This window comes from Phoca vitulina, unplaced genomic scaffold (assembly GCF_004348235.1).
Source record: "Phoca vitulina isolate PV1807 unplaced genomic scaffold, GSC_HSeal_1.0 scaffold2, whole genome shotgun sequence".
In the NCBI taxonomy this organism is placed as follows: Eukaryota; Metazoa; Chordata; class Mammalia; order Carnivora; family Phocidae; genus Phoca; species Phoca vitulina.
In genome coordinates this window covers 25020771-25035396 of record NW_022589705.1, presented here as the reverse complement: position 1 = coordinate 25035396, position 14626 = coordinate 25020771, and the positions used below count along the sequence as shown (strand labels likewise).

Here is a 14626-nt window from a genome sequence, read left to right as displayed (position 1 = left end):
ACAGAGAGAGACACAGCGAGAGAGGGAACACAAGCACGGGGAGTGGGAGAGGGAGAAGCGGGCTTCCCGTGGAGCAGGGAGCCTGATGCGGGACTCGATCCCAGGACCCTGGGATCATGACCTGAGCCGAAGGCAGACGCTTAACAACTGAGCCACCCAGGTGCCCCAAGCCAAGTATTGTTAATAGTGTATTGATGCCTCTCCCCTTTTAAGTTGAATAGTTTAAGGAAACAGAAATTCTTATAAAATGAAAAACTTTAATAATTGTTTAAAGCAAAGGCACAAGTAGACATTTCAGGTTATCATACAATGTTACAATAAGAAATTCCAACAGTAAAATGAAAAACATTATAATTTTGCATCTCTATAGTATATCTAATGTATTATTCTATTATTTTTTCTTTGGAGTGAAAAGAGAGGATAGGTAGATCAATGGATGTGATGTAAAACGTTGGATTATAAATAGCATTCACTCCACTTTTAACCAGGAATTTTAATTTCAGGAGAATGAATTAAATTAAAATTAATTCATTTTAAAAAACTTACTGTTTTGTTAATGATGGAGCAGCAGTAACTTTCAGGCTAAAGCACACTGTTTCAATAAAGTAAATCCTTGATTTCATAAAACATTAGCTGTTGACGTCTGGTACTACACAATCATTAAGCTGGCCATGAAAGGGCTTTACCGAAACACAATTCATATATTTATTTTACTTTATATCTGAAAATGATAGTGTATTATGTAAAAAGATAAAGAAGAATATGGAACCAATTCATTTCTTATGATGTTAGAAATAAAATACTTAAAAAGGTCTAGACCTTGTTTTCAAAGGCACTATCTGGAGAGTAACAAGCTGCATCATGCTCAGAGCTGTTTTGTTTTTTTTTCTTCCAAACTAGCTTGCCAGTTGAGACTTGACGTCTCAATTAGTCATCAAACATTGAGTACCTAATATCTATCAATAGAAAGGGTAGAAATTGTGTAACATTATCTTTGACTGCTTTTTTCAGGAAGAAAAAAATTTACCTTCGATTCTTAAAAGGCTGTTGAAATATTGGCTTGATCTAAAAGTTCTGTTTCATCACCTCAGTGCGATTTCCATTTTATTCAGATCACCTGTAGCTTCTACTTGTAGCGTTTCAACCTAGATGGCAATAACACCAGGAAGGTAACTATCCTAAGAGTGAGTGAGTGAGTGAGTGAGTGAGTGTGTGTGTGTGTGTGTGTGTGTTTATTTTATTCACTTAATTCCTCCCTGAATATCGTCCAGCTCTAAGTGTTAAACTGAGTAACATTTAAATGACACAAAGTAATTGTGTCAGGGATTATTTTAAATAAAATCTATTAAGAGAACATTTTCCAATACCTCGAAAGTCTTAATTTGAAGGGCATAGCATCCTGGTTGCATCCTAAAAACCAGGAAGATTCTAAACCCTTCTAAGGAGTATTTGAATCAAAGTTCTTGAATGAGACGATTGTTGTTTCTAGTTTTTCCACTGTCCAAATTACAAGAATATCAATGGATTAAGGTTTATTTACCATGATTCTTTTAACACCCAATTCCTAACCAGAAAACAGTACTTAGGAAATTCTCTAAGAATATCTTTCAGATTTAGAATTCCAACATGATTCTAGAAAGATGTTCTTATTTTAAAGTCAAATTATAACATCGACTCATTGAAGCATACCTTAAAGGTCAACATGCCTGTTTGAAAGAGCAGTGCTGGGATTCTGGAATTCTTCCCTTTCTGTCTCCATTTCCAAAGGTAGAGATGTCCTTCCAAATTTGTCTTTGGCATCAAACAGCTGGAATATTTTCCACTTTGAATAGTTGTGAGTTTAAGATCCACTAGGAAATTTTAGTCTTCCAAACCATTAGTTCAACAGCAAAAGCAAATCGTCTGATCTACTGAGACAAACTTAAGACGCAAGCCTACGTTTTAGAGGGTCTGCAAACTTTTTCTCTAAAGTGCCAAACGGTAGATATTCTGGGCTGTTTGTGCACTACGGTCTCTGTTGTCTCTACTCTGCCATGGTACACGAAAGCAGCCGCAGACAATACGTAAATGGATAAGCATGGGTAAGCTCCAATAACACAGTTTTATCAATACTGAATTTCAGAGGATTTTCATGTGACACAAAATATTATTCTTTTGATTTTTTCCCCCAACTATTTAAAAATTAAAAACCACTCTTAGCTTGTGGGTCATGTAAAAACAGGAAGCTGGCTAGAAGAGCCTTATGGCCTGTAGTTGCTGACCCTTGGTCTAGATCAATAGATTTCTTATTGTGGGGGTGAAACCAATCATGTGGCCATGACTCATCTCATTTTACCTGGGCATCAAGAGCTTCTAGGCTGACAGTATGAACCCCAAAAGAGAATCCTAAAAGCACCAGACAATTCTAGTAGACGATTCTAGTAGAGCTGTGCAGAGTCTGAGTGTTGATACATCTATACCCAGATACAGATCTATATATATTCAGGAAACACATTTAAATCACATTAATTGTCAGAAAAGCAGAGAATTGAGAAATCCATTAGCTGAACCTTTTCAGCTTGGTGTCAGAGAGATCTTGATTAAAACTTTGGCTCTGCTACTTACTAAATTGTAACCACAGGTAAATTACTTAACCACTAAAATTTAACCTGGTGATATGGACACAACAGGCCTATTTTCAATCTTGTTTCTCAAGCAAATAGCGACAAAGGGCTTGCTAGAAAAGCCTAGTTTATCATGTACCATAAAGTTTAACTTCTGGCTTTAGACACAAAACGATTTTGTCTCTTCTACTCCATTCTGTCATGTAAAGTTCTTTTTCTGCAGGCACCATATTGTACAAAAGTGTACCTCCATATATACTGAATTCTACTTTCCTCTTATCCTTGAAGGCTATTGTTGTCCACAGGCTGCTGATGAAAATGGAAGTGGAAAGCATCCAGTCAACACACTCTTGTTATCTTTACGTACTCTAAGTGTAATTTGGTGTCTCCACCAATTTATCAAAGACAGGCATTCAGGTTTCCAGGGAAAAAAGTCTAGATGATAAAAAGGAAGAACTGGTAGGAAAGAATTCTTATGGCTTTATCTATGGATTAACTAGAGAATCTGAAGATAATGTTCATAGATTATTTGCAGATATAATTTTTGTGTATCTTGGACCTCAGTCCATTGCTTAAATTATATTAAGTAGATATTAGCACTTAGTAATACGTGCTATAACCTCTTTAATCATGAAAAATGTATTGTTATATACACATGAAGCAAAATATGTCACCAGTAGTGTTTTTGAACAAGCATTAGTTCACTTATGAATCTGCTAGTGTTGAATGCTAAGCAAAATACTAAAGCTATTAAAATATTAGTGTTTGGTTTTATTTTCAATTTTCTTTTAACCTAGTATTTACAGAAGTCCTGTTAGAATGCTGAAGGCAGTCATTTGGCAACATGTACATTCTCCATATAAAATGATTTTCAATGTGGGTGATGTAAATTTATAAATATGTACAAAAACCCCATTTATTTGTAGTTAACCTACTACTCTGACCAGTAGGCAACACATGGAAGCATCATATGCACGTAAAAATTAAAATTAAAACAAAACTTAAAACTCTCAAGACAGATGACCATTCATTTGTGTTTGTAAAATTATATGGGGAAAAAAAGGCGTTGTATTTGGGAACTTTCAGTGGCCCACTATTAAAGCAGTAATTTTAACTGAAAAACAAAAAACAAAAAACAAAGAACCCAGAAACACTCCCCCAACACAAAAACACAAGATAAATTAGATGTATATCTTGGTCAAATGTTTGTAGACAGCTGCCCTGAAAACAAACTAATAAATATGCAATTTGTTGAATGAGCATGAAATATTGCACTAGAGCAGTTTTGTCTGAAGAAAATTCAATTTTCCATAGTCCTGAACTCCAAAATGCTTCCCACATATAAACTGCATTTTCTAAACAAGAAACATTAATATTCAGTAATACTGTTAGAACCTTATTTTTCCCATTAACCATATTCCAGTCTACTTTATGGCAATGGTAAGTCAGTGGTGAAGATTTGGCAAAGATAAAAAGGCAGATAAGACTGTAAAATATATATATATATGTATATGTATATACGTATGTACATATGAAACAGATATGTTCCAAAAACCCTTAATCATATGATAACTGATCCCTTAAAAAACCCCACAGTCTAGGTCACAGTGATGGTCAGACAGTGGTTGAGTACGACTCTCTTCTTGGGGGCTGCTCCTTTCGAGCCATTTGGTTGCCGTCTCTTGTCTCCAACACACTGTCTTCTGTTTCGCTTTCACTACCATCTGCCACAGTGGGGTCCAAAGACATCGGGCCAGATTTTCTGTGCAAAGGAAAACCAACACCACTTTCCCGTAAGGAATTATCCATAAAATCTTCATCAGAGGAATGGAATGATTCATCATCTCCTATTAAATGGTTGACAATGTGGATTCCATCAAAAGGAGGCTGGCCTGAGAAGACCCTCTGGCCTTTTAGGCACCTGAGCTGTCAAAACAAAATCAAAGTTAATATACTCAACTAGGGGAAACACACACACCAAGAAAGCAAACGTTTCATGTTTAAGAAAGAAGATACCTTGCCTTTTTTTTTTTTTTTTTTTTGCCATTTGTAGATAAAATAGTAACTATCAATTTTTATGTGCCTCCTATGTGTTATGTAATAGGCACATAACTTGTTATTTTAATTGAATTATCACAAGAGTCCTATGTGGTAGATTTTATCATCCTCATTAGAAATTAGGAAATGGAAACTCAGGTAGAGGTACTTGCTGTGGACACATAGCTAACAGCAAAATTTAGATTCAAATTGAACCTTCATTATATTACAGATAATATAATGAACTCCATGCACCCATCACCTAATTTCAACAACTAACATCATGGACAATCCTGTTACACTATACCTCTCCTGCCCCTGGATTACTTTGAGGTGAATCCCAGACACTCTATCAGTTTTATGTAAATATTTCAGCATGCATATCTAGAAGATGTGGACTTTAAGACCATACTCTGAACTATCACACACACTGCCTCAAGAACATGTCCCCATAATAATGAAAATCAGTTACAAATACTGAAAACTTGCTATGAATCTCCATCCTATTATAATATTCCAAAGACCACCAAACCACTATCAGTCACTCTGGGCAGGAATGCGTCTTCCTACTAATGAGATTTCTCTCTGCATGGGAGGAATGAGTAGTATATAATTTTGCCTTCTCTCCCCTACTCCTCCCTAGGGAGAACGAGCAACTTCTCTCGTGAGGGAATAGGGGAGAGAAATGGCATGTATTTCTCAGCTATTTTTCTTCTCTTTCCACCTTTCAGAACCAGCTTCTGGCTATCCCAGGAGCTTCACATGGCCAGACCTTCATGTGGACATCATATGCTACCTGTTACTGGGTGGGCAAGTCTGACTAATTCTAGAGTTCAGCAATGAAAAACCCATTGTTGTCACCAATCTAAACCACATTCTGCAAAACCAGCTTTTTCAGGATTAAAGGTGACTTCTTTCTATCATCTCCTATTTCTTTGCCTAAGTTACCTTAAACTCCCAAACCCGCCGCCATGGATATTACCACTTCTACTACCATATAATTGAGACGTCAGCCCTGTTGTCCTCAAGAGCTTAGGTTTTAAATAGGAAATTTAATTTTGATAAGGTCACTTGTTTAATTTCTCCCACACACCATGAATTTTCTCCTACAATAGAGCAGAAGAGCTAAAAACAAAACAACCAAAACAATAATTGAAAAAAACTAATTACCAAAATCTCCCTTGACTTGGAAGAATTTGGCTGAAATAGGTCCCATGCCTCCTACCCTTCTCATTACTATTAACCTTCAACTTTGTTTCTCAGGGACAAATTCCTGGTCACTCACTATCTTTCAAATCTTAAGATAAAGCCTGTGTGAAATATTCAGGAAATATTACATACACTTTCAAAACTAACGGTTCTGAGAGTAAAGACACTACAGCCTTGCCATACACCTGCCAGCTCTCCTGACAGACTTCCGGGAAGAAGTGAAGAAACGTCAGCACTTCCCTGCTGGGTTGTGAGCAACGGGAAACAAGAAGGATGCTGAGACTCCGGACAGTGATGTCTGCCTCAGACCTTCAACCCTAAAGAAATCCCTATGCCCTGGGCCAAGAGAATAAAATTACAGTGAGGTACGAGGTACTTTAAGTAACACCGTCTCCCTTGGCAGGGCAGAAAGGATCTAACCTCGGAGTTGAAGTTTTAGGGAGAGGGCACAGAGCGCCACAAGGACCTCTTGATAGCTGTCATACCCACTGCGTTACTACAACTGCCACGTGCTGATGCAACATCCTATCACCACGTTGCAATACACAACTTGGAGCTCCAAGTGTTAGATTAAGTCAGTTAATCTCTTCCTTTCTTTTCTTCCCAGACCCTTTTGAAGAAATAATCTGGAACACGTGTCTTCCTTTTCCCTGGCTGTTACCAAAGGAGTACGGCAGGGGAACCACAACTTCCCAATTGTTTGGAAAGCTGTAGCTCTAACAGATTTTATTGCAACTAAAAAACTGCAGCCTCTTATCAGATGTAGTAAGTCACCTCAAAATATTATATAAAACTAACTCTAGGTGGAGGGGTCATTTCCTCAACATCAAAGGGGATGCAACTAAAGCTTCTTTATTTGAGAACTGCTAATAAAGAATAGCAATAGCATAAAGGAATTTCGGAGAAGAAAAAGGTGAAGGCAAGGGATTCTCTGGTAAAACTGAAGCTATCCCTTCATTATCTCTTAGACCTAGGAGTGTGCTCACTGGTTCTGAGAGGAAGGAGGCCTGTATATGCCCCGAAAGGGACATTTGCACAGGAACTCCAGGGTACTAAGTACCCATAATGTGCTCTAGAAGGGGCTGAACTTCAGGTGAGGATGTCCTGTGAAGAGAGGTTTGGCTAGAGGAAGGCCAGAGCTGGGCCCTCTAACACGCAGTCTTGGGTGTCTGGATCTAAGAGCTGTACTGCTGATCCTATTACTAGACTTTTAGGAGCTAATTATATTTAAACAACAACAAAAACCAGACAAATTTCTCAACCCTACATACCCACTTCCACCGATATTATTATTGGTAGCACACTTAGATTAGCATATCTCAAAATATGGTCCACTGATCATCTCCATCAGGATAACCAAAGATGATTATTAAAAATGCAGAATCCATACCCAGATCTAAGGAATCAAAATCCAGAGAGTAAAACATTTTTTTAAAAAGTTTATTATTTGTTTAAATAATCTCCACACTCAGCGTGGGGCTCGAACTCACAACCCTGAGATCAAGAGTCACAGGCTGCACTGACTGAGCCAGCCTGGCGCCCCGAGAGTGAAACAATCTTACAAGCATCTCAGGAGATTGTGATAGCTCAGTTTGAGAAATCACTGTGGTAGATATTCTGTTCAAATCAAATGAGGCTGAGTCAGAAAGGAGTTGATTTACCTGAAATGGTAATTCTTATTCACAATAAAAGTGCTTCTGAACAAAGAACAACTGCCTGTGTGTGTCTGGTATACAGAAATGGATGCAATCTTTCAGTAGTACAACCAAGCTGTTCGCAGCCAAATCCACTACCTGGTGGGTGAAACAAGGGGCAGTCTGTTTAAATGCGTTTTCCTGAAACTTTCTCCTGGTATAGGGTAGGACCCAGGAATGTGTATGTTCAAAAGACCTGAATAATTTTGATGCACATCCCAGGGTAAGGACCACTACTTAGGCAACGTTTTGTCTGTTTGGTTGGCTTTGTTTGGTATCTCCTTTGAATCAATCATAGGATCAGGAATCTGACAAAAGCTACTGACTCTCTTTCTTGAAAAGTACATATATATACTTTAGCATACCCTTCTGCAGCCCCCTGTCTTTTCTAATTTTTGGTGAAAGACTGTTGGGACATCTTTATGAAGCAACAACAAAACAACTAAACTTTGTGAAATGCCAGTAACACACTCATATCATGAAAAAGATTTAAAAAGTATTATTTTTCTAGGTGAAATTAGACATAGGTTTTAAAGTCACTGAATGTGAATGGAAGTACTTTTGAGATTCACCAAGGAAACAGAGGGACCAGGATTCTTTGGAATTTTAAGCAAAGGGACTCTTCTCTGGTGAATCTTGGGATTTCCCCAAGGAAGTGTCTCAGCTAGATCATAGTCAACAAACCCTATCCAGGCATTCAGAACTTCCTGCCAGCTTTTTAAGTTCTCCACGCCTAAAGTTTGAGCAGGGAGTCAAATATTTGAAAAAAGCACCTAAGAGATGCTAGGAAAAAAAAAAAAAAAGGCAACTAGGAGGAAACAGACTATTGGTGAAAAGAAAACTCTTTAAAAATCATTTATTTCCTCTGAAGAAACTGCATCCATGTGTAAAAAAACAAAAACAAAACCAAAAACACCAGAATACTCTAAAAGAGGTTTCAGACATAAATTTCTCTGACCTGAAAGACATGAGCTTTGAGACTGAAAAAGCCTATCAAGTATCCATCATGATGGATAAAAGTAGACTTATACGATGGTACCTCACAGTGAAATTTCAGGACACTGGGAATAAGAAAAGATAAAGCATCCAGCCAAAAACAAAAACATGTTGTATATAAAAGATTAAGAATCACGATAGGGGCACCTGGATGCCTCAGTCCATTAAGCCTCTGCCTTTGGCTCAGGTCATGATCTCAGGGTCCTGGCTCCCTGCTCAGCAGGGGGCTTGCTTCTCCCTCTCCCTCTGCCCCTCTGCCCTGCTTGTGTGTTCTCTGGCTCTATCTCAAATAAATAAATAAAATCTTAAAAAAAAAAAAAGAATCATAATGATATTAGACTTCTCAACTCTAAAGAGAGTAGAGCAAGACCTTCAAAATTCTGAGAAAAAATTTCCAACATACATTTAAAAAATTGTAATTACAGGGGATAATTTAGTGGATTCCTGTGTTGTCATCACCTAGCTATTTGGAAGCAAATGAAAAAGGATTTTTATGTTTTTTTCTCTTAATAAATATGATCACATTTATTTTCAATAGCTTTTATTCTGCCACCAGGAATATTTGAGCATGCCTATTATATCCAGCCTTGGCCAGCATGACCATTACATATTTTTCTTCATTATAATATGCACTATTATTGTCACTTGGTTTCTTTGATTACTGCTGGGATGGTTGAGAGTTTCTTTTGTTTTCTTTTTATCCCAGTATAGTTAACATATAGTATTATATTAGTTTCAGGTGTACAATATAGTGATTCAACACTTCCATACATCATCCAATGCTCATCACAAGTGCCCTTCTTAATCCCCATCACCTATTTCACCCATCCTCCTGCTCACCTACCCTCTGTTAACCATCAGTTTGTTCTCTATAGTTTAAGAGTCGATTTCTTGGTTTCTCTCTTTCTTGAAATACAGTTTTTAAATAATGTTAGCCTATTGTACTAGAAGAGGTCTTAGAAAAATATAACACATAATCTAATTCTGGAGTCCTTACTTTTGGGAGAATGTTGATGATGTTTAACAGCACCCTTTGACTTCCTAATTCTCCAGATCAACAATTAATAAATTGTGTTATATGTAAGAACCACCTGGGATTTATTTTAAAAATATATAGACTTTTGGGCCCTCCTCTCAGACACCTGGATTCAGCAGGCAGGACTCAGGAATCTGTATTTTAAACAAGTACTCCAGGTAGTTCTTTTTTTTTTTTTTTTTTTAAGATTTTATTCATTCATTTGACAGAGCAAAAGCATAAGCAGGGGGAGCTATAATCAGAGGGAGAGGGAGAAGCAGGCTCCCCACTGAGCAAGGAATCCAATGAGGGGCTTGATCCCAGGACCCTGGGATCATGACCTGAGCTGAAGGGAGAGGCTTAACCAATTGAGCCACCCAGGCGTCCCTCCAGGTAGTTCTGAATAGGATGATCCATAGATCACATTCTGAGAGACACTGCTCTAAATGGGTCATATTTAGGGATTTACTATATCAGGATCATGTTAAGAAAATTTGGTAAGGATAAATAAATTTGAACTTAAGATGTTCTTGTTAATTTATCCCTGCCATTATCACTGTCATATTTTAATAATACAATGGCCTAATGTGGACACACAACTAACTTGGGGGGAATAAATGAAAATACAAAGAACTAGAAGGCTAATAAATATTTTAAGATATGACACCTTCACCATCTAGTTTCAAATCTAGTTCCCATGGGGTAAGTGTTTCAGAGGATTCATCACTGAGGAACACCATCCAGTTTGAGACATCTCAACATCTCAGTTTATAACAAAGTGAGAGAACATGTGTGTTTATAAAACAGAGTCAGAGCCTTCTCTCCTCCTCCTCCTATCAAATGTCAACCTTCAAATTCAAACTTTATTCTGAGGATCAGCTTCATATTCAGGTGACAGACTATACCTTTTAAAGGATAACATGTCTAACTTTAGGAGTACAGTTCTAGCTTTACAGCCCTTGATTTTCTTAAAGATTTATTTATTTATTTTATAGGATGGGGAGGAAAGAGGGAGAGAGAAACTCAGCCTCTGTGCTGAGCCTGATGCAGGGCTCACTCTCAAGACCCCAAGATCAGGACCCAGCCAAAGCCAAGAGCCGGTTGCTTAACCAACTGTGCCACCCAGGTGCCCATAAGTAGCCTGATATTAAAGAGTATATTCTGTATGATTCCATTTAAATAGTTTAAAAAAATAATTTAAAAACAAGGAAAAAAAGAAAAATTTGGAGTTCAGTAATAGATAACACAAAGTTCATTAAACTTACTCTCCTTGCATTTGTGAACATTTGAAAATTTCCATAATAAAAAACATGCACATTAAAAAAATAAGGTCATCAATAAAATCTCTCAAAAACATTTCCAAGTTCCTCTGTAGCTGACCATTTGATAAGCAGTTACACTCACCATAACAAAACCCCAAATAATCCAATGACAAAAAACAAAAAAATAAAAACTGCTTCCTTTACATTTTAAAGGTATTTCTTTTTTGTTTTCTGGCATTATTTTGATATTAGTAGTTAAAATATTAGCATTTTAATAATTTTATAGCATATTTAATACATCAATAGGCATAAATATTTTCATAAACTTTAATACTGTATTGATTGACACACATATATATTTGAGTGTATTATTTATGGGTAAGTTTTTTCCAAGTTATAATGAATACTTAAAATCAGCACTGTCTGGATGGCTGCTGTACACACACACTACCACTTCTGTTAGCCTCTACAGAGGCGGACTGTTTCTTAATCCTTTTTGTATCCTAGAACTCAGTACTCTGACTTGACAAGAGTGGGCACATAAGAAATATGGATGAACTACACTGAAAAGATAACAGGATTCTCGAGAAAGCCCTCCGGTACTAATTATTCATCTCACCGTTTTTGAATAAGAATAATAAGAAGAAGACAGAGGGGAGTGCTAATATACGAGACCCCAATAAATGCACTGTTTCTTACCTGATATGGACTGCTTCGTCATGTTAGGCATGAAGAGACACAGTAAAGAAATAAAAACACAGAATTTGTTTAAATAATACTTAAGATATGCTGACATACTCATTACAGCTTAAAAAGCTAACAAAATCTTAACCTCTCACTAGCTTCAAAGAGATTGGATTTTAAGATTTCTCTGCATGGATTCAACAATACTGACCCAAAGAAAGTATTTAGTAATTAGAAAAAGAAAGTGTTAAGATATTATACAACTTATGAAGAATATAGCACAAGAGGCAGTATAACTAATAAGAAAACAGGAAACTGTCATGTTCATAGTCTGATGAACGTAGGTTTTGACAGGAAATAGCAGAGTTTCTAACTGCATGATAGTAAAAATTCAAACACTAAAAACTAGTATTAAAACTTATTACAGCTATTTCACATAAAGATTATCAGTAAAATTTGAAAGCAGGGAGAAAAACCTGCAGGAATGAATATTCTGAAGGCCCAAAGGACTTCATAATCATTAAAGATACACAAGTATTTAAAAAATTTCTCATTAGTCTACTTCATTAGCTAAACCTCTAGAGGTTAAGATAGAAGTTTGTTTTGTAAAACAGAGAAATGTTATAGCTTTAAAGATTTGTAGCCTTTAAATATAACTTCCTAATAAATAATAGAGAAATCTGTGCTGAGAAATTTGATCACCTGGGCTAGTGTCCATGTGGATAGAGTACACATGTTCTCTATGTGTCTGCTTTCTTCTAGTAATTTTAGAACACTGGTAACTTGAAAAGGTTTGGGTTGATTTTTGCAGTTGATTTTAAAGAGACAGAACAGGTTATCCTTCCTCAATTTTAATGTGTAGGGGTAATAAAATTAATAATAAACTCATATTTATATGAGGTTTTACAGTTAAAAGTGCTTCCATGCATATTATTTATTTCAAGTTATTTCAAGTTAAGAAAATTTCCCCCGTGTGTGACTGGAGGCTGAATTGTACAGACAACTACCACTTTCTGAGATTCAAAAGAATAAGAAGGGCTGCACTGAATATTCTGAAAGACAATCAGTCCACAACAAAGTGGAAAAAAGTCATCCACACACCAAAAAAACCCCTAACCAAATGAACTTTGATCACTACCAGACAGGGTTTAAACCATTTAAGTGAGTCATGTGATACCAAGCGAACTGCAAAACAGATGCAGTTAAGTTTCCAAGACTGAGTCATATCAGATTATAAAAGCTCCTATTTGTACATTTGGGTTTATATAATCAATCTTTGTAAAACACTAAACTATCGTTGTTTACGCTAAATGTAACATATCTGTAAGTGATGTATAAGATATAAAATTTTAAATAACTATACTTTATATGAGAAGATGGACATAAAGTTCAATAATCACAAAGATTTGTATTTCTAAGTTCTAGAGGCTTTGCTTTCTTTCTCCAAAGTATAATCGGTAATTTTGTTGAAATCCTTACATAATAGTTTTAATAGTGTTCTCAGTTTTCAAAATGTAAAAGGGAAATGATGTGCTAGATTAATTCTCAATTATCAGTTTCTTTCAAAAATGAATTGGACACATGACAAAGATTAAAACTAGCCATAAGCACCCAAACCAAAAGATTTCCAGTGAATCAGAACAGGAAACCAATAAAAGCAATCAATTGGAGGTCATGACTTTTTGATCACTGTATTACATAGACAGGAGCAAAAATTCAGACCTAGAGTACTTAAAAGTAGATTAAGTTGAAAAACTCAAGAATTGTTTTGAAATAATACAAAATAGACAATGTTGAAAGTGGTTCTGGCTTTAAGCTAAGTAAATTATTTTTAAAAACCAGATAAAGCACTTAAAATTAAAAAAACATACAGATTCTGTGTTAAATGTATAAAATGCAATAGTTAAAACTCATGCTTTTAAAAGCAAAGACAATATATGTACCCACAATAATAAGTGAAAAAGGTGGAAAGGAAAGTCTGGCACTGAAGAAATTTATACTGTGCATTTGTTACCAGAGAAGGAGAGAGGGGGAAGAGTTAAGTCATTTAGAAAGAACTCTTAGTCTTTCTATAGTGTATACTTAGATTTATCCAGTATACTACGGCAAACAAAATGAAACTGCATGGTACTCTTCCTGGCAGCTGACACATCTTGATAAAATTGAAACCATTAACATTATTTAGAAGGTACTATAATGTCAATGGTGATGAGGTTAGGAATATATGAGCTTCTATGTAAATTTATGACCAATTACAGGAAATAAATCACTTCACACTTGTTTCACTCTGAACTTTTAAAGCTACATCAAAGTACATTTCATTTGATTTAACCTTCAGCTGAAGCACTGAAAAAATTCAAATGTTTAGTAAAACATCCTCATCAAAACTTCTTTTCTATCTGGATTGAACCATTAAGAGGAATCATTCTTCTCTAAGCTAAGATCATAGGTTTTCTCAGTCTATCTTATTACCCAAATTTTAATCATTTATCTGATAAGGGACTTATATCTAAAATATATAAAGAACTCTTACAACTCAATTATAAAAAGACAACCCAATTACAAAATGGGCAAAGGATCTGAGTAAATATTTTTCTAAAGAAGATATAGATGGCTAATGAGCATATGACAAGATGCCCAATATCATTAGCCACCAGACCAGGAAAACACAAATCAAAACCAAAATGAGATGACATTCATAGTTACTAGGATGGCTGTAACAAAAAGGAGAGATAATATCAAGTATTGGCAAGCATGTGGAGAAATTGGAACCCTCATACACAGCTGGTGGAAATGTAAAATGGTACAGCTGCTTTGGAAAACAGTATGGCAGTTCTTCAAACGATTAAACAGAGTGACAATATGACCCAGCAATTCCACTAGTAACATTCAAGACAAATGAAAACATATGGCCACAGTGAAATTTGTACATTGAATGCTCACATCAGCATTATCTATAAGAGCCAAGAGGTGAAAACAACCCAAATGTCCATCAACCAATAAATGGATAAATAGAATGTGGTATACCCATCTGATACAATATTACCACGTAATAAAAAGGAATGAAGTACTGATACATGCTACAACATGAATGAACCTTGAAAACATTATGCTAATAAAGAAACC

The 14626-nt window shown here is 36.0% G+C and overlaps 1 protein-coding gene across 7 annotated transcripts in view; it reads right to left on the bottom strand.

Moving 5' to 3' along the window:
• Positions 1-243: 243 nt before the first annotated feature.
• EVI5 (ecotropic viral integration site 5) overlaps positions 244-14626 on the bottom strand; it is a 197694-nt gene continuing 183311 nt past the window's right edge. Inside the window, exons 20-21 of one of the 7 annotated variants that reach the window (XM_032423649.1) lie at positions 11516-11528; positions 4228-4529 (exon numbers count right to left, since the gene is read on the bottom strand). In XM_032423649.1, the coding sequence (XP_032279540.1) occupies positions 4480-4529; positions 11516-11528 (63 nt within the window). In that variant the 3' untranslated portion in view covers positions 4228-4479. Of the gene's footprint in view, positions 4530-7514; positions 7643-11515; positions 11529-14626 lie in introns of those variants that run through there. The other 6 variants (XM_032423656.1, XM_032423672.1, XM_032423683.1 and 3 more) reach the window with 6 other exon arrangements.